The sequence below is a fragment of the Phyllobates terribilis genome, unplaced genomic scaffold (genome assembly GCF_046119375.1).
Source record: "Phyllobates terribilis strain yellow unplaced genomic scaffold, ASM4611937v1 Scaffold_9__5_contigs__length_417890890, whole genome shotgun sequence".
In the NCBI taxonomy this organism is placed as follows: Eukaryota; Metazoa; Chordata; class Amphibia; order Anura; family Dendrobatidae; genus Phyllobates; species Phyllobates terribilis.
Window position 1 is genome coordinate 282,903,394 of NW_027362769.1, and position 20,136 is coordinate 282,923,529.

Genomic DNA, 20,136 nt, shown 5'->3' on the forward strand with positions numbered 1-20,136 from the left:
AGTTGAGGAGCTGTGAGGCGTCGATTTCTCAAACTAAAGACTCTAATGTACTTGTCTTGTTGCTCAGTTGTGCAGCGGGGCCTCCCACTTCTCTTTCTACTCTGGTTAGAGCCTGTTTGTGCTCTCCTCTGAAGGGAGTAGTACACAGTGTTGTAGGAAATCTTCAGTTTCTTGGCAATTTCTGGCATGGAATAGCCTTCATTTCTAAGAACAAGAATAGACTGTCGAGTTTCACATGAAACTTCTCTTTTTCTGACCATTTTGAGAGTTTCATAGAACAAACAAATGTAATGCTCCAGATTCTCAACTAGCTCAAGGGAAGGTCAATTTTATAGCTTCTCAAATCAGCCAAACCGTTTTCATTAGGGCTAACATACTTGTGCAAGGGTTTTCTAAACATCCATTAGCCTTCTTACACAGTTAGCAAACACAATGTACCATTAAAACACTGGAGTGGTGGTTGTTGGAAATAGGTCTCTCTATACACCTATGCAGATATTGCAATAAAAACAAGACGTTTGCAGCTAGGATAGTCATTTACCACATTAATAATGTATAGAGTGTATTTCTGATTCATTTATTGTTAGCTTCATTGAAAAAATGTGCTTTTCTTTCAAAAATAATAAAATTTCTAAATGACCCCAAACTTTTGAATAGTAGTGTAGGTGTATGGGGTGTGTACAGTATGTGCTTCTAGTTTCCCTTGTTACCCATGTCTTCCTATTAACCTGTTCATTGTCAGTTAGTATGTCTTGGGTGTATCTGCAGTTTCTGTTTTTTTGGGGTGTTTTGGATTTTTTTGGCGTCCACATTGGTGAAGCCTGAGATCAGATTGGATGAAGTTTCCCACCTTTCAGCAGAAGACAGATGGTGCCAGGAGACAGATGAGAATGCCGTGGTGAGGTGTGTGCTGAAAGTGAGAGTTATGTGCAGGGTTGTGGAGTTGGAGTCCATTTTATACTGACTCCGAAAATATCTAATAAATTGGATACAGTTGTACAATGCAGTATGTGCTGTAAATTTTTTCATAAAAATTTGGGAAAGTTATGAAATGTCCTATAAATGTCTTTTCTATTCCTGATCTAAGGAACTAGGCTTTTAGTTGAGATGAATCTGTGCTGCACTTTATGTACACGCTCAGGCAATGCAGTGGAGTCGAGAGTAAGGGAAATTGAGGAGTCGGAGATTTGGCTTACAGACTCCACAGCCCTGGTTATGAGATAGCTGAGCCCCTCCAGTGACAAAGAACAAACAGAAGTGATGTCAGATAGAAATGAAAAGTGAATATAATAAGTAAGTACTGTCAGAAGAAATGTCAGCGTGTAGGAGGAGTAATTGATGGTGACGACGCGATAAGTCTACTTCACTTGCTAGATGCTAAAGGATTGTATGCAACCTATAACCAACTGAATGTGACTCTTAAGGAATTCAGATAAAGTGAATGAATCGCTGACAGATTGAAAGCCATATATCAATAAATAATTTGTGCAGTTATTGTGTTTCACTGCATGTTTGAACAAAAGTTACATCTTGGCCCCTCTAAAAATAAATACTCAACTCCCAGAGCAGTGCCATTCCACCAATGTTGGCGATGTGTCTCACGGCACTCACGTTATGCCACATGAGCTCTGCAGCCCATCAGCGGCCACTAATGGGCTGCAAGCTTCACAATTCTGATAGACTCTTGGCTTCAAAATATGACTGAAGTCACAGCTCCAGACCCGTTTCAGGCAAAGATACAGTCTGTTGAAATGACCGATCCTCCTCTTCCACACACCTTCCAGCTGCTATTGCGGCATGCCATGCATATAATAAAATTGCATCGCTGGGGTCTGATGCCCAGTAACACCTCCATCATGTTCCTGCTGAGATTGCTCATCCAGCATATATAATAAAAGTATCCCAGTGCTGCGCTAGGAAGACAGATGATATTCCTCCTCCTAGTGATATTCCAACTATTTGTATTGCTGCATTCATAGCAACTCGAGCTTTAAAACAATCATGTGTTTTAAGCACTTAGTGACAGAGCCAATTTTGACCTTAATGACCAAGCCCAATTTTTTAAATCTGATCAATATCAATTTATGTGGAAATAACTCTAGAACGCTTCAACATATTTCAGTGATTTTGAGAATGTTTCTTCGTGACACCTTGTACTTTATGTTGGTGATAAATTTAGGTTGGTATGTTTTGCGTTTATTTGTGAAAATATTGGAATTTTGGAGAATATTTTGAAAAATTAGCAATTTTCAAAATTTAAATTTTTATATCCTTAAACATTAGTTATGTTGTACAAAATAATTAATAAAGAACATTTTCCATATGTCTACTTTTACAGCTGTATAATTTTTCATGTCATGTTATTTTGTAATGTTGTTAGAAGGGTTAAAAGTTTAGCAGCAATTTGTAATTTTTTCAAGGTTTTTTTTATTGACCTATTTAGATATAAATGGACTTTGAGGGGCTTATATATTGGAAAATCCCCAAAAGTGATACCATTTTAAAAACCGCACCCCTAAAATACTTCAAACTGCTGTCAATAAATTTGTCAAACCTTTGAGTGCTACACAGGAATTAATGCAAAGTGGAATGAAAATAAAGAAACATTTTAAAATTTTTCCTCAAATGTTGCTTTAGACCCAAATTTTTCACTTTTACAAGGGATAGCATGAGAAAATGGACCCCAAATTTGTTACACAGTTAACTCTGAGCGCGTTGATACCCCATATGTGGTCAGAAACCTTTCTTTGGACAAAAGGCAGGGCTCGGAAGGGAAGAAGCATCATTTGAATTTTGGAACATTTGGCTGAAATAGACTGGATACCATGTCACATTTTCAGGGTCCCTAAGGTGCCTAAACAGCAGAAAACCCCCGCAACAGACCACATTTTGGAAACTACACCCCAAAGGATATTATCCAGGGATGTGAGTATTTTGAACTCACAGGTACTATACAGAATTTGATAACATTACATTGTCATATTGAAAACTTTTCCATGAAAATGTTGCTTTAGGCCTAATTTGTCACTTTAGCAAAAGGTAACACATAAAAGTGGACCCCTCAGTTTGTTACCCACTTTGTTCTAAGCACGGCGATACACGACATGTAGTCAAAAAAAATCTGCTTGGACACATGGCAGATCTTGAAAGGGAAGACGAGACATTTGATATTTGGAATGTAACTTTGGCTGGAATAGATTGCAGACACCATGTATTATTTGCAGAGCCCCTGGGGTACCAAAACTGAAGAAATCCCCACAGGTTACCCCATTTTGGAAAATAGACCCATCAAGGAATTTATCTGGGGGGGGTGTTTTAGCCCCAAATTTGTAATTTTCACAATGAATAATAGGAGAAAACGGATGCCATAATTTCGGTACGTGTGGTTACAGTTTTCACACGTACCGGAGACACTAACACACGTAGACCCATTCAAATGAATGGGTCTGCGCACACGTCAGTGTGTTTCCATGGACCATGTGTCTGTGGGCAAAGCATGCTGACAAGTCTGTCTTTTATCAGCAGCACGGGCCGCAAAACATCCTGCACACTTATGACATCCATGTGTCATCATTGTGACACATACCGGAGCCTAGGAAACAGCAGTACAGTTCACACTGTTCCCTGGCGCCGGGCGCTGAAGGCAATGCACACCATTGTTGCCTGCTCTCCCTGAGATCAGATGACAATGATGGGAGTTGTATTCAGCACCCGCTGTGTACATAGTTTGTAAAATAAAGAATAAAAAAAACAGCGTGGGCTCCCGCTGATCATTCATAACCAGCAGAGGGAAAGCCGCCCGCTGGGGACTGATATTACTAGCCAGGGAAAGGGGCTAGTATGCTTAGCGTTTACTGGCTAGTTTACAGGGGGACCCCAGAAAAAAGTTGACATAGGGTCCCACTATAAGTTCTAACCAGCAAAGACTAAACAGACAGCTGTTGGCTAATATTAATAGCCAGGGAAGGGGCCATGGATATTGGCTCCCTTCCCAGGCTAATAACATCAGCACCTTGTGACCCAAGAAATGACACATCAATAGGATGCACTAATTCTGGCGCTTAGCCTTGCTTTTCCCACTTGCCCGGGTGCAGTGGCAAGTGAGGTAATAGGGTTGGGTCTGATGTCAGCTTCAGATAGCTGGGTGAAATCCCACGTTTGCGCAGAGAAATCGCCGGCTCACGTTTGTGTACTGTGCAGAGCCGAAAACATCACTGGGCATGCGCACAGCAAAGGATGCAAAATACTTCCGGTACGTGAGCCGGAAAGACGTGTGCCAGCGCATGCGCACTTCTGATATTTGGTTTTGCCCGCAACTGGGCAAAGAACACTGCTCTTGCGCGGGTCGGTGATTTCTCTGTGCAAGAATGGGATTTCACCAGGCTATTTGGATGACGCAGGAGGAGTCGCCCATGTAAATCAAAGCAGGACAGCGAGCAGCAGTCTGGGGGAGGGATAAAGAGGCTCGAAGCATCTCCCATTGGACCGGACTGAGATTCGCATACATCATGGGAGACATTAAGATTTTTCTGCGGTATACAGGGGGAGCCACCAGGGGGTTATATAAGGATTTAGGGAATGTAGCGCAGTTGCTGAATAAGGTAATATTTTTAGCTGCTATGTCACAAAACTGGTGACAGGTTCCCTTTAAAATAGGCGGTCCACTACAATATATAATTCTCCCATCGATTTAAACCTTGTAAATAAGTATTTTTGTAAATACCTCTTGTTGCCATATGTGCCTGTGAGCGGCGCTATCGCTGACCGCTAAGTCCGAATCACGTGACTATCCAGAAAGCGGTTTCATTTCATCTCTCCTCTGCTTTCATTGGCTGCAAATGCGCGTTGGATACTGGGCTGTGATGTGCGGTGAAACATCGCCCATAGCCCAATCAGGTGGGGTGTGTGCGACTGGGTCACGCCTTGGGGAATCAAGGAAATCTAGAAGTTGTTGTGACATCAGCGGATGTCAGCAGTGGCTGCAGCCAGGGTCACATGATGCAGACTGAGCGGTCAGCGAGGGCGTCACTCACAGGCACATATGGCACCAAGAGGTATTTACAAAAATACTTATTTACAAGGTTTAAATGGATGGAGGGGATTATACACTGCTCAAAAAAATAAAGGGAACACTTAAACAACACAATGTAACTCCAAGTCAATAACACTTCTGTGAAATCTACTTGTCCAGTTATGAAGCAACACTGATTGTGAATCAATTTCTCCTGCTGTTGTGCAAATGGAACATACAACTGATAGAAATGATAGGCAATTAGCAAGATACCCCCTATAAAGGAGTGGTTCTGCAGGTGGTGACCACAGACCATTTCTCTGTTCTCATCCTTTTTGGCTGCTGTTTTGGTCACTTTTTCATTTTGCCATTGCTCTCACCCTAGAGGTACAGTAGCTTGAGGCAGTGTCTACAGTACAACCCACAGAAGTTGCTCAGGTAGTGCAGTTCATCCAGGATGGCACATGAGTGTGACCTGTGGCAAGAAGGATAGCTGTGTCTGTCAGCACAGTGTTCAGAGCATGGAGCAGATAGCAGGAGACGTGGAGAGGGCTGTAGGAGGGCAACAACCCAGCAGCCGGACCGTTACCTCCGCCTTTGTGCAAGGAGGAACAGGAGGAGCACTGCCAGAGCCCTGCAAAATGCCCTCCAGCAGGCCACAAATGTGCATGTGTCTGAACAAACGGTTGGAAACCGACTCCACGAGGGTGGTATGAGGGCCTGACGTCCACAGATGGGGGTTGTGCTCACAGCCCAACACCGTGCAGGACGCTTGGCATTTGCCACAGAACACCAGGATTGGCAAAGTTACCACTGGCGCCCTGTGCTCTTCACAGATGAAAGCAGGTTCACAGCGATCTGCAGCCTGCAACATCCTTCAGCATGACCGGTTTGGCAGTGGGTCAGTAATGGTGTGGGGTGGCATTTCTTTGGAGGGCCGCACAGCCCTCCATTTGCTCGCCAGAGGTAGCCTGACTGCCCTTGGGTACCGAGATGACATCCTCAGACCCCTTGTGAGACAATATGCTGGTGCGGTTGGCCCTGGGTTACTCCTAATGCAGGACAATGGCAGACCTCATAAGGCCGGAATGTGTCAGCAAGATGAAGGCATTGAAGCTATGGACTGCCCGCCCGTTCCCCAGGCCTAAATCCGATTGAGCACATCTGGCACATCATGTCTCGCTACATCCACCAACGTCACGTTGCACCACAGACTGTCCAGGAGTTGGCAGATGCTTTAGTCCAGGTCTGGGAGGAGATCCCACAGGAGACCATCCGCTACCTCATCAGGAGCATGCCCAGCCCAGGCATTGTAGGGAGGTCATACAGGCACGTGGAGGCCACACACAATACTGAGCCTCATTTTGACTTGTTTTAAGGACATTACATCAAAGCTAGATCAGCCTGTAGTGTGTTTTTCCACTTTAACTTTGGGAGTGACTCCAAATCCAGGCCTCCATTGGTTAATAAATTTGATTTCCATTGATGATTTTTGTGTGATTTTGTTGTCAGCACATTCAACTTTGTACAGAACAAAGTATTCAATGAGAATATTTCATTCATTCAGATCTTGGATGTGTTGAGTGTTCCCTTTATTTTTTGAGCAGTGTATATTGTAGTGGGCCACCTCTTTAAGCCTCTTCTTGATGACCATCTTCACAGTGTTCCAAGGTATATAATGCCTTTGAAGTTTTTTTCCTGACTAATAACGTTCAACAATGATATCCCTTTGCTATATTATAGGGTATTTAAAAGGCCACGGCTTTTGATGTAAAATGCAACTAAGAAAAGGAAAATCTAGAATTAAAAAACTTTATATGGAGTTAATCAGAATCACTTTAACCCCTTCACACCCAAGCCTGTTTTCACCTTCCTGACCAGGCCAAAATTTTTCAGTTCTGACCAGTGTCACTTTATGTGGTAATAACTCTGGAAAGCTTCAACACATCCCAGGGATTCTGAGAATGTTTTTTCGTGACACTGTACATCATATCATTGGTAAATATAGTTTGAGACGTTTTTTATTTATTTATGAAAAAAATTGGAAACTTAATAAATTTCACATCACATTTGAAGTGACTTTAAGGGGCTTATGTGACAGAAAATACCCAAAAGTGACATTTTATAAAACTGCAAGTCTCAAAGTGCTCAAAACCTCATTCAAGAAGTTTATTAACCCTTTAGATGCTATACAGGAATTAAAGCAATGTGGAAAAAAATTAAAATGTAATATTTTTCCCACAAAAATGTTGCTTTAGCCCTAAATTTTTCATTTTCACAAGGGTAACAGGAGAAAATGTACCATACAATTTGTTGTGCAATTTCTCCTGAGTACACTGATACCCCATATATGGTTGAAAACCACTGTTTGGGCACATGGCAGAGCTCGGAAGAGAGGGAGCGCCATTTGAGTTTTGGAGCAGAAAATTGTCTGGAATAGATAGCTCACCCCATGTCACATCTGCAGAGCCTCTGATGTGCTTAAACAGTGGAAACCCCCCCAAAAGTGCCCCAATTTTGGATACTACACTCCCTGAAGTGAAATGATCAGTGCATTGCGGCTGTGGGACGTGCACACTCAAGTGTCGCAAAAAAAAAAAAGTGTGCCAAAAATGCAATTGAGGAGTGGAGGAAGCTGGAAACAAGATTGGGAACTTTGGTTGCTGCGATCAGAGATGAGCCACACAAGGCATGACAACAGACAGCAAAGCACAGGAGAAGATCAGACGGAATAAAGATCTGAATGGAGCAGGATCGCAGACACTAGCCACCAAATATTTATATCTCTCATAGGTTCACATAGGGCTATACAACCACTCTGCATGTCAGATATGAGGGAGATATGGCGTGTAGAGCGACGATCAGTACTTTAAACGAACCCCTTTTGGCTCAGATTAGTCAATCAAAAACCAATCGGTGCCAAATAGGCTAATAAACAGAGATGACATCAAGATCACCCCTTGCTATGATTGGTGCTGTCTCAGACAGCACCAATCACCTCTAGCCACATTCAGAGACAGCAGCCATCTTTACTCAAATTTGGAGGAACGCACTTCCCGCAGCGCCTTACATGTACGGTGCATGTTGTGAAGGGGTTGTTAAGGAACTTAATTGGGCATACAGCGATTTTGTTCCTCAGTCTCTGACATGTGCAGAGCCCCATACACCAACATTGGTCCCAGTGAAATCTGATGTTTTGTCGGATTGCACTCGTAGCAAAATACGCTTGCCTGCACCTGCCCTAAGTGTTAAACTAGCAGCCATAGTGCTCTGCAATACAACAGGCAATGATTCATACAGAAGAATACTTAGCTTTCTCAAAGAAAAAGTCACGTCTTTTCTGGAGAAACCAACATCAGAACGTGGTTCTACATTAAGTAAAATGTTGCCGTTTTCTTAAGGCATGATGACAGACATAATGGTGGACATAGTAACTTGACATATAAAGGGGAAAACTTCTTGTATCCAGAATACTTATAATTGCCTTTCTCATACAAGTAATCCTTTCCTCAAAGCCTGGGAGATCTGACGGGATCTTCTTCTACTCTGCAACTGGATCTGTCGTGCAGTAGTGAAGTGGATCACACACTGATCATTATCAGAGACGTTGCGGCTGGGCACCTGCCATAAGCTGGGCACCCGCTATAAGCTGGGCACCCGCTATAAGCTGGGCGCAGGATTCCAGCCTGTCTCCTGCCCCATCTGTTGGAACTGTGTAAGTATTCACCTAGTTGATTGTTTTAACCAATCAGGTTTTACTGTTATGGTTGATGGTGTCTATAGCTATACGCACATACATACAATTGATTATTTGGCAAAGAAACACTTACAACAATGAAAACATCCTTAGGGTCCTGTCCAGATTTTAAGGCCTCAATCCAATAAGAGATTAAAGGAAAACCTTGAATTGGGAGTAACGCTTTGGGTGTTCCAACGAGATCTTGCAATTTCTGTTCATTTACACTTTGTAGATCCTTAAGAAGTCTTGTTCCATAACCAGCTGCCAAGATTACTGCTTTCATTTTTAGTCCTAAAAAATATATATATATTTATATAAACACACAGGCGCACACACATTTTTATTACACTTTCCTTGCAACGCCATAAATATTGGGCACATATAATTTATTGATTCGCCATTGTGTTTTGGCGTTGCCCTTTCCAAAATGAATCAGTCATTCTGTTTTTTCGCCATTTACCGTGCGATACAAATTCCAGGTTAACTCTATTCTCCACAGCAATATAAAAGCAGCAATACCAAACGGAGATTTTTTTTCTCTTTTTTTAGATATCGCACAGTTGAACATTCCCTTTATATTTTTCTGTTGGCACAACTGAAAAAGAGAATAATAAAAAAAATATTCAAAACCGACCTGAACTATACATCCATCACAATTTATAATCTAAGTTATATGGTAACAAAATAGGCAAAAAAAAGTTGGTATCATGCATTCTGCCTCCAACCTCCCAAAAAATGAAAAAAAAAAGTAAAAAAAATCAAAATAAAGTTATGACTCTCTGAGGATGACGAAAAAAGAATAAATGAAAAAAAATGCTTTTATTTTTAGTAAAACATCATAAGTAGGTTTTCACTGTAACTGACCGGCACAATAAAGCTAACACATTTTTGAACAGTAAATTTTTATTGAGATTTAAGAAAAAAATAAAAACAACTACAACACTAAGACACAATAAGCATAGCCATGGTGTCAGAGAAAAATGTATAATCCATATGGACATCTCCAGAGAATGGAGAGGAGCTGACAATTCAACCTTGTGAAGTAGGCCTTCACATTGAACATAGGAGGAAGTGAGAAATACTAATTAAAACATAGGAAGCTCAAGCTTCAATCTCCTTTTGAAGCAGTGCCCCCCTGCAGTGGCCAGGTAATTAAACAGGAAGATCTGTTCTGGGAAAATGACAACCACGTTGAAATGTGTTTACCATGGGAGAAGTATGCTTTCCCAGGCATAGGGCTTTCTTTCATAAAACACAGATTGCAAAACCAGCCGGTGTCAGTGGTCAGGAATGAATATTGGTGCTTGTATCGATCTGATATTTATAGGATAACGATTTTCAGAGTCATAGCAAAGGAACGAATGGAATGCATTCACTCACATCACCGTGGGGCCACTGAAACTACTCCAACTTAATCACTGTCCGAAAGATGATGCGAACCAGGTCATATTTGGTCTCTTTGTAAAGGTAAAATCACAATAAAAAATATGACGATATTTCCTGCCTGGAATCCCCAGGGGCGAATATATCCGGTAAGTTGTCAATCTCCTAAAATTCTAACAGACCCAGCAATTGACTAATATTTTGTGCCCATTATGTGCCACTATGAAATAGCAGCTCTATACTATGCTGGGTTTCCTGATTTTAGAAACACCCTGTATGTGGCCCTAACTTTTTCGACAGAACATACAAACAAAAGTCAGAGCACAGAAGGCCAGCTTGTGACACTGAAGACTCACCCCTTCACTTGTTAAGGATAAGAACTATTCAGTAACTGATTGCCTACAGGAAAAAAGGAATATATATACATAATGGTGTGAAAAATAAAAGATATTTTTGGCTTATCATTTGTTACTAAATCTAATGAAAACCATGTTGAAATGCAAAACATAAAAAAAGGGGGTGTGACGACACAGCTTCTAATCTTAATTACCCAGACATCTAGATTTGTTAAGCCAGAAGGAGTACGCTATTATCTTTATGTTTACTTTAGAATTTATGTGTGTTTCTTTGGTGGGTGATGAAGGACAGACCAGTATTTGTATAACTCTGAATGTTGACTTCCCTTGGTTTGAGAACAATAGTGTTTGTTAATATGCTAGTTACATATTGTAATAGGCCAGCTAGGTGTTGATTTACAAGAGCAGGGGTATATCAACTATGCAAATTGATTAAATGCTCAAACAATGAGACATGAGCCCTGCATCTTTTTCCCTAACCTGTGAATGATAACCTGAGCCACAGTTGTAAACATAAAAATGGTTTTCTATACTGCTGCAAGCAGAATGAGAGAATCAAAGATTCAGAGAGCCTCTCAGGACAGTAGTTTGGTAGCATGGCTCCATCCAGAGAGACACAGATTTGGATTCTACACTTTCCTGACCTGGCCCCATTGATATGTTGCTTGGGGTTGCCAGGTGGGACCCTCCGGTCGCCTGGAACATATGGAGACGTTCGGAGAAGCCAGATTGGGACCAGCCGGTCATCTGGCCCCATGGAAACTCTCAGAGAAGCCAGGGTTGGACCCTCGGGTCTCCTGGCCTTGTAACTCGATGGACTGTCAGCTTCCTAAGCTTGCCGCTACCTACTCTCTGTGGGGGCCTGCCAAAAGTGGGGGGGCCACTGGTTGAGGTAGTTGAGCCTGGAAGCCCAAAGTTGCAGTTGATCTATTCCCGGCGGATCAGCGGAAGGGTGAGACTGTGTAATTTTGCACCATCTTGGTTATTGCTGGGACTGTTCTGTGTGTTTATTGTCCGTTTGGTGGTTCAATAAAGTATTGCCACACTGTTTTAGGCTGCGTTCACACATTGCGTATTTTGAAAAAGCGCGCGCAAAAATACGCAATGTGCCTTCTGTCTGTCAGCAAAGTGAATGGGAAATTCACTTTGCCGTTCCATTCACTTTGCCGTTCAGACACTGTGTGATTTTACGCAGCGCAAAAGAGCAGCTGCGTAAAGAATTGACATGTCAATTCTTTACGCACCGCGGCCTGCTCTTTCTCACATATTGTGCCCATTATAAGCGATGGAATTACGCAGCGGTGTTCACACACTGCGTAATTCCAGCGCTTTTTTATGGAGGTGCAGGAGAAACTATGGATACTCACCTATCCGATGGATGGGAGAGGTGTCCGGTCCGGTCCCGCCGCTTCCAGCATCTGCCGGTGAACCGATCAGCTGACCGGCTTGTAAATCAGCTGATCGGTCTAGTCAGTTGATCGGTATACCGACCGATCAGCTGATGTACGAGCTGGTCAGCTGACAGTCAGCTGATCGGTTCACCGGCAGATGCTGGAAGCGGTGGGATGATGCCTCAGTGTCTGTAGGTGCAGGAGATGAGGCTCCGCCCACCAGCTCCGGCCTGTAGCTCCAGCAGAGCGGCTGCTCCCAGCATGGCCCCTTCTCTCTGCCTCCCCTGTGCTCTCTCTACCTGCCTCCCCTGTGCTCTCTCTCCCTGCCTCCCCTGTGCTCTCTCTCTCTGCCTCCCCTGCTCCGCTCTCCCCCTCCTGCCTTCAGCCCTGCAATTTGCAAGAACACTCTGCAGTCGGGCCCTGGGAGATGGGAGGCTGCATCAGAGAAATGCATCATGTGGAATCATCTGCAGAGAGGGTAATTCCATGTGTAATGCATATGTGTGTACATGTGTGTGTGTATATATATATATGTGTGCATATATGCAGTGGTGTACCGCCAATGGCGGCAGGCCACTCCACTGTTATGGGACCTGTGAACCTCACCGCAGCGGGCCCTGCTTCTTCCCGTTAGCACCCGCACTGCCCGGCCGCTCGCCCGCACAAAATGATGGGCTTGGAAACGTCTTCTGATGTTTCCTCCTCCATCATCATTGCTCACACTGACAGCCGGAGGGGGCCCAGTGCGAGCAATGATGATGGAGGAGGTAGCATCAGAAGACGTTTCCATCCCCATCATTTTACTCGACGTATGACGTCATTACAGGGCACTCGCTGCTATGAGCTGTCCGGCGCTTCACACTGCACGCTGAGGAGACCGGAGCATCGGCTGGAACCAGGAGAGGTGAGTACTGGATCTATTTTTTTTAAATCAGTGACCGGTGGCCATAATACAGTATGAGTGTACACTGCAGAAAAAACGCATGCATAAAAAAAAGCAGCAAAAAACGCAGTGTGTGAATGGAGGTGCTTTTTTTACCTGCGTAAAAAAACGCAGGTAAAAACTGCAGGAAAATATACGCGCGTAAAAAAAAGCAGCAAATACGCAATGTGTGAACGCAGCCTTACCCTCAACCATGTTGTCTGAGTAGTGTTCTGCCCATTGAAGACCCCGTGACTTCACAGGGGGTCGTGTGTGTCTGTATTGTTTTAGCACCTCAAGGGCTCTGCAAATGTGACATAGCATCCACAATCTGTTCCAGACAAAATTTTCACTCCCTCCCTTTCGAAGCCTACTGTGTGCGTACACGTCAATTTTTGACCCATATGAGATATTGCCACATTCAGGAGAAATTGTGGAACAAATTATGCGGTCCATCTTTTCCTATTACCCTTGTGAAAAGTAGGAATTTTAGGCTAAAGGAACATTTCTGTGAAAAAAAAACATTTTTCTTCCCAATTTTTTTAAAAACATTGTGAAGCATCTGTGTGTCGAAATTGATCAATACACCCAAATGAATTACTTAAGGGCATATTCTAAGATGGGGACACTTGGAGGGAGTTGTACTTTACTTTGGCACCTCGTGTGCTTTGCAAATGCGACATGGCTTCCACAATTTATTGCAGCCAAAATTTCTCTCCAAAATTTAAATGGTGCTTCTTCTCTTCTAAGCCCTGCTGCGTGCCAAAAGTTGTTTTCGACCACATATGGGGTATTGCTGCGTTTGGGACAAATTGCAGGGTTCATTTTATCCTATTACCCCTTATGAAAAATTAGGGATCAAGACATATTATAGTGGAAAAATAATGTTTTAATTTTTTTATTCCTTTTTGCATTTAATCCTGTGAGGCTCCTGAAGGGTTAACAAAAGGTGTGGTGGAAAAATTATTTAAAAATAGAAACGTTAATGGTTTCATCAATTAACAAAATCAAAAACAATTCAATATTTGGTATGACCACCCTTTGCCTTTAAAGCTGCTATAAAAGCATCAATTCTTCACAGTACATTTGAACTCCGTTTTTGAAGAAACTCAGCAAGGTATGGTTTTTCGCCACAATGTGTCCATGAAGACCACTTCTGAACAGGCTTCTCCGAACAGAAAATAGGTGTAGCGGGGTCTCTCTGCCTGCTGCAAGATCTAAGCTGATGGAACTGCTGGACATCTTCCAGATTCAAAGGAAATAAGCATGATGTTTCTTTTCTGCTGCATGAAGTTTCCTTGGCAAACCACAGCGCCTATGGAACTCAACATTGTCCTATTTTTGCGGTCTTCAGTGCTGAGAAATAAAGGCAGATAAATTACCAATCTTGCAATAACATCAAGGAGTCCTGTAAAAGAGGATATTGCCCCCAGAAAGCCCTAATTTCAACATCACCGAGTATGTCTGGGATTACATGAAGAAACAGAAGAATTTGCAAGATCTGTGGTTAGCTCTCCAAGATGTTTTAAACAACCTCCCTCCCGAGTTCCTTCCCATCTGTGTGCCAGTTTATGTAGAAGTGAAAAGAAAAGAAAGGGCGCATGTGTAGACTCACAGGGCTATTTAATTAATTTAAAAAGTGCCAGTACACTCACCTGTGATGGTTGTGTACGTCTACACAACCAAGATTAAGCGTGTGATTAATGAGGCTCCGGGTCACCTCTATTTGTAGTACCGTCCTGTCGGTGTTTGCCTCGCAACTCCGTGCTCCTCAAGTGGTCACACGATCCTGCCGGACCAGATACCACGTCACCGCAGGTTTAACCCGGTGGCTGGATAACCGCAGGTCCTCACACATCCAAATAGACCAGGCTGCTCCTGCCGCTTTGGCTCCGTATGGAGATATTTCACAAGTAAACAATGGTGCAGCGGTCTCAGGGAGCGCCAAAGGAATACTGGACAATGTATTATATTGTCCAGTATTCCTTTGGCGCTCCCTGAGACCGCTGCACCATTGTTTACTAGTTTATGTAGAAGAACTGCCAGTGTTTTGAAAACAAAGGGCGATCACACCAAATATTGATTTTATTTAGATTTATCAGTTGGTTACTCACTTAGCACTTTGACAAAATTAACACTTCCATTTTTGAAAGCATTCTTACTTTGCAGCATTTTTTCCCTCATCTGCCAAAAATGTTTGCACAGTATATACACTTTTAAATAGTCCCCATGGGGGCTTGAAACTCTGATCGCTTTATCACCTATGTAATACATTGCAGTAGTATGGTATTGCAGTGTATTGTGAAACTTACAGTTTTCTAGGAGACTCAACCCCAGGTTGGGTTTTATAAGAGATCTCAGATGTAAGACATGTGGCTTGCAAAAAGACCATGACAAACGTTCAGCAACCTACAATCACCCGGGGTGCCAATGGCCATCAGAAGGGTCATCTGCTATGTGGAAGCCCGTTAGATGACACTAGCACGTTTTACTGCGATATTCAGAAAGGTAAACTGATTTGATCAGAGCTAGCTGAGATTGTGTCTCGTACTGTAGGGTGCTACTGACTCCATAGAGTGATACTGCACAGCTGCTGTTCATCTACAGCAGCCATCACTAGAGATTGTTAAAGGGAATATGTCAGCAGGTTTTTACTACCTCATCTGAGAGCAGCCTGATGTAAGCAACGAGAAGCTAAATCCAATGATGCATCACTTTTATCATTGGGTACAGCAATTCTGACACAAAGTTTTTAAATTTAACATGAAGCAGAGCTGAGAAAGCTAATCCCGCCCACTTCAGGCTCAGTGTGCATAAGCTATAGACAGTGAGCTGCTTATCACAGGAGGGGGTGGAGTCGGACTTGCAAGCACAGGCCATCTAGCCACAGTGATGTTAATCACAAGGTGATTAAAGCTTCAGCTTAAGTAAACGACACCACACAGCCAGACATTTCAGTGTTTTAACCCCTACCTCACGCTGTCCCCAGTTTACATAGCAAAAACCTGCTGACAGATTTCCTTTAACCTCTTTACCCTGAAGCATATTTTCACCTTCCTGACCAGGCCATTTTTGACCACTGTCACGTTATGAGGCAATAACTCTGGAACGCTTCAACAGATCCTAGTGATTCTGAGATATTTGTTTCCTTGTGACATATTGTACTTCATGATAGTGGTAACATTTCTTCGATATGACTTGCGTTTATTTGTGAAAAAAATGGAAATTAGGTGAAAATGTTAAAAATTTTGCAATATTCAAATTTTGAATATTTATGCCCTTAAATCAGAGAGATATGTCACACAAAATAGTTAATAAATAACATTTCCCACATGTCTACTTTACATCAGCACAATTTTGGAAACAATTTTTTTGTTGTTACATTTTTCCAACAAAATTTACAAAACCATTTTTTAGTGATCACATCACATTTGAAGTGACTTTGAGGGGTCCATACGACAGAAAATACCCAAATGTGACACCATTCTAAAAACTGCACCCCTCAAGGTGCTCAAAACCACATTCAAAAAGTTTATTAACCCTTCAGGTGCTTCACAGGAATTAATGGAATGTGGAAGGAAAAAATAAACATTTAACTTTTTTCACAAAAATTTTACTTTAGATCCATTTTTTTACTTTTACAAGGCAAGTGGAGAAAATGGACCCTAAAATTTGATGTGCAATTTGTCCTGAGTACGCAGATACCCCATACGTGGAGGAAAACTACTGTTTGGGCGCACAGCAAGGCTCGGAAGGGAAGGAGCGCCATTTGACTTTTTGAATGCAACATTTGCTGGAATAATTAGAGGACGCCATGTAGCATTTGGAGAGCCCCTGATGTGCCTAAACAGTGGAAATCCCCAACAAGTGACACCATTTTGGAAACTAGACCCCTCAGGAAACTTATCTAGATGTGTGGTGAGCACCTTAAACCCCAGGTGTTTCACAAAAGTTTATAACATTAAGCCGTGAAAATAAGGAATAAAAATTTGTTTTTCCCACAAAAATGTTTTTTAGCTGCAAGTTTTGCATTTTCAGAAGGGTAACAGGAGAAAATGGACCCCAAAATTTGTTGTGCAATTTCTCCTGAGTATGCAGACACGCCATATGTGGTTGAAAACTACTTTTGAGGCACAGTGCAAAGTTCAGAAGGGATGAAGTGGCATAGTTTCACACTGGGAAATGGGTAAAAACGGCACCAAAATGTGTCCCACAATTTTTGCTGAATGTAGAAATACCCTATATGCAGAATTCCCCCTCAAGTGACCCCATTTTGGAAATTTATCTACAGGTGTGGTAAGGATTTTGACTCCATGGGTGTTTTCCAGAAACAAGCAGCAGTGGATGTTGCCAAGTTAAAATTGCAAACTGCCATTGTAGTGACCAGTATGTTGCAGTGACCAGTACGTTATGCCCAGGTCGTGCTTCTGGAGGAAAGGACCCTGTAAATTAGGAGGGCTCTCATCTCTACAGAAATGACAAACATGTGGACGCTAAGTGTGGTTTAGGCACATTGGGGCTCAGAAAGGAGGGGGCACTTGAGTTTGGAGCGCAGAATGCGCTAGATTTCTTTGGGAGGGTGAGGAGCCATTTCTCTTTTCCAGAGCCTTTGTGCTACCAATAACGTTGAAGCCCCTATATTTCCGTTAACAGATGACGGACCTGAGTGAGGACTGGATTTTTTTGTGAATGGAGTTGAAGCTTTTATTAGGAACATTTTACATAACATTCTGCATCAAATTTATCCGGCGCTTTACACTGAGCACTTATATTGGGGTTTCCATCTAAATCTCTGAGTGACGAAATTCAGATGAAACATCAGAAGGATTCATTCACTATAATGAGGCAGCAGAGTTACTCTGGACTCCATCTGGCCTTTGGGGGTATAACCCCATGGGGGTGGAGAAGGGTGAATATTAATTTTCCTTTAGCAGCGGGCACACGTGGTAGCTGCAGTAGCGGCTACTGCGTGTGCCCCGCTCCTCCGCCCCCTCACCCCCCAACCACTATCCACCACCGGACTATGTATTTACAATAAAGTATATACCCGAGTATAAGCCGAGGGGGGCTTTTTCAGCCTAAAAAAGTGGGCTGAAAAAGTAGGCTTATACTCGAATATATACGTTATTTAATAGAAAGAAATTATTATTATTGCATCGCTTTATTCTGAGAGCTATAACTTTTTTATTTTTCAGTTGATGGAGCTGTATGGCGGCTTGTTTTTTGCGGGACAAGATGATGACGTTTTCAGCGGTGCTATTTTTATTTACATTTGTCTTTTTCATTGTGTTTTATTGCACTTTTTGTTCGGTGGTATGATGATTAAGCATCGTTTTTTGTCTTGTTTTTTTATTTATTTATTTTTGCGATGTTCACTGAAGGGGTTAACTAGTGGGACAATGTTATAGGTTCGGTCTTTCAGGACGTGGCGATACCAAATGTGACCTCACTTTATGGCACCGGTGCTGCATGGGAACATTCTGAAGAATGTTCCCACCAATACTGATGCTGAGGTCACCGGGGCTGATCAGCTGATGAACCCATGTGACCTCACTCCTGTAGCAACATGTATACTGACAGTGATTTTACACTCCTGTCAGTGTACATTGCTGTCTTCTACAGCAGTGATATCAGTGATTGCTGATGTCACTGCTGTAGAAGTGACCCGGATCGCCGAGGGACAATCCAATGGACTACGTTGTGACGGCGGACAGGTGAGGGATATGGTTGTTTTTTTAATTTTTCTTCAGGAGACGAGGGATTCGGGGACTGAGCGTATAATAAAAAAATTATTAAAACAGTGTGTATTTTTATTTCATTCTTGCTGTGTCTTTTATTAAAAAAGTGTTGTAATCTTTACTACGCGGTTAGTAACGTGGGCGTATTATAGACGCCATCTAGTACTAACCTGGGCTTCATGTCAGCCGCCAAAACAAGGCTAACATGAACCCCAACCCCATTCGCAACCGCTACAGGGCAGTGGGAAAAGCGGAGGCTAAGCGCCAGATTTGGCGCATCTTATGGGACTGCTAAAGGGTGATATTATTAGCCGCGGAGGGGGCTAGTATCCATGGCCCCTTCCCTGGCTATTAATATCAGCCTGCAGCTGTCTGTTTAGCCTTTTCTGGTTAGGTTTTATAGGGGGACCGTACGTCAATTTTTTTCTGGGGTCCCCATGTAAGTTAGCCAGTAAAGGCTAAGCAAACAGCTATGGGCTGATATTAATAGCCAGGGAACATTTTTTGGCTAATGGCCCCTTCCCCGGCTACTAATATCAGCTCCCAGCGGTCGGCTTTCCCTCTGCTGGTTATTAAAATGACGCGGGAGCCCACACCACTTTTTTTTTTTAGGCTCTGAGCCCACGATCCGGATGTAGCCGCGCTTTGGACGCATATTTTTGCTAAATCCAAAACGTTGCATTCTATAGAACGCAGGTAAATCCACATGTGTTCACTGAACCATGCGGATTTAAATCACATTCAATACTTTCTAGTGGTCAAATTTCTGTTGCTCCGCAAGATAATTTAACATGCTGCGGTCATGAAAGACGCACCACATGTTAGTGTCCACGGGTGATCCACAGCCTCAGATGCCAGCATAGTGGACATAGGATTTCTAGAGATCATATCCACTATACTGTAACATCTGGACGCTGCGGGTTTGATGCTGTATAAACACGCAGCGTCAAACCTGCAGCGGCTGCTGATCGTGGGCACATACCCAACCTCACCCGCAGCATGGCAAAAATACGCTGCGTCCAAAGCGCTGCTTGTTGCTGTTCGTGGGGAAAGAAGCGGCTAACAAAACAGCTGCGAGCTGTTAATAATAGCCAGGGACCATGTTTGCCTAATGGCACCTTCCTAGGCTAAAAATAGCAGCTCCCTGCAGCCCCAGAAATGACTTGAATGGAAATGCTAATGAGATTGGGCGAATGGGATTAGCTGACACCTAGCTCTTGTTTGGTGATGACAAGGTGTCAATCAGACTCTTTCATTACCAAACCTAATTAAAGTAAAGTAAAGAGTTAAATAAACACACAGACACAGAGCAAACACTTTATTTGAAATACAACAGAAATTCATAAATGAACCAATATAAGCCCACAAGTTCTGACAGTAATCCAAGAATTAAAGCAATGTCCCACGTTCCTTTTCAAATAACTTTATTTAGCTCCAAAAAGCATTCATTGATGTACAGAAACGCATTAAAAAAACGCTTAAAAAAATGTCAAAATCGCAGCAAACCGCATGTTTTTAGGCAGCGTTTTTCCTGCCAAGAAGATGCAGAAAAGCTGCAGAAATTTCTGCTTCAAATCCTGAACGTACGCACATACC

At 42.7% G+C, this 20,136-nt stretch overlaps 1 protein-coding gene across 1 annotated transcript in view; it reads right to left on the bottom strand.

Moving 5' to 3' along the window:
* LOC141162100 (glucose-1-phosphate thymidylyltransferase-like) overlaps nucleotides 1–20,136 on the bottom strand; it is a 203,416-nt gene that overhangs the window by 172,649 nt on the left and 10,631 nt on the right. The window contains exon 2 of the mRNA XM_073647841.1: nucleotides 8,842–9,041. Within this exon, the coding sequence (XP_073503942.1) occupies nucleotides 8,842–9,033 (192 nt within the window). The 5' untranslated portion in view covers nucleotides 9,034–9,041. The remainder of the gene's footprint in view (nucleotides 1–8,841; nucleotides 9,042–20,136) is intronic.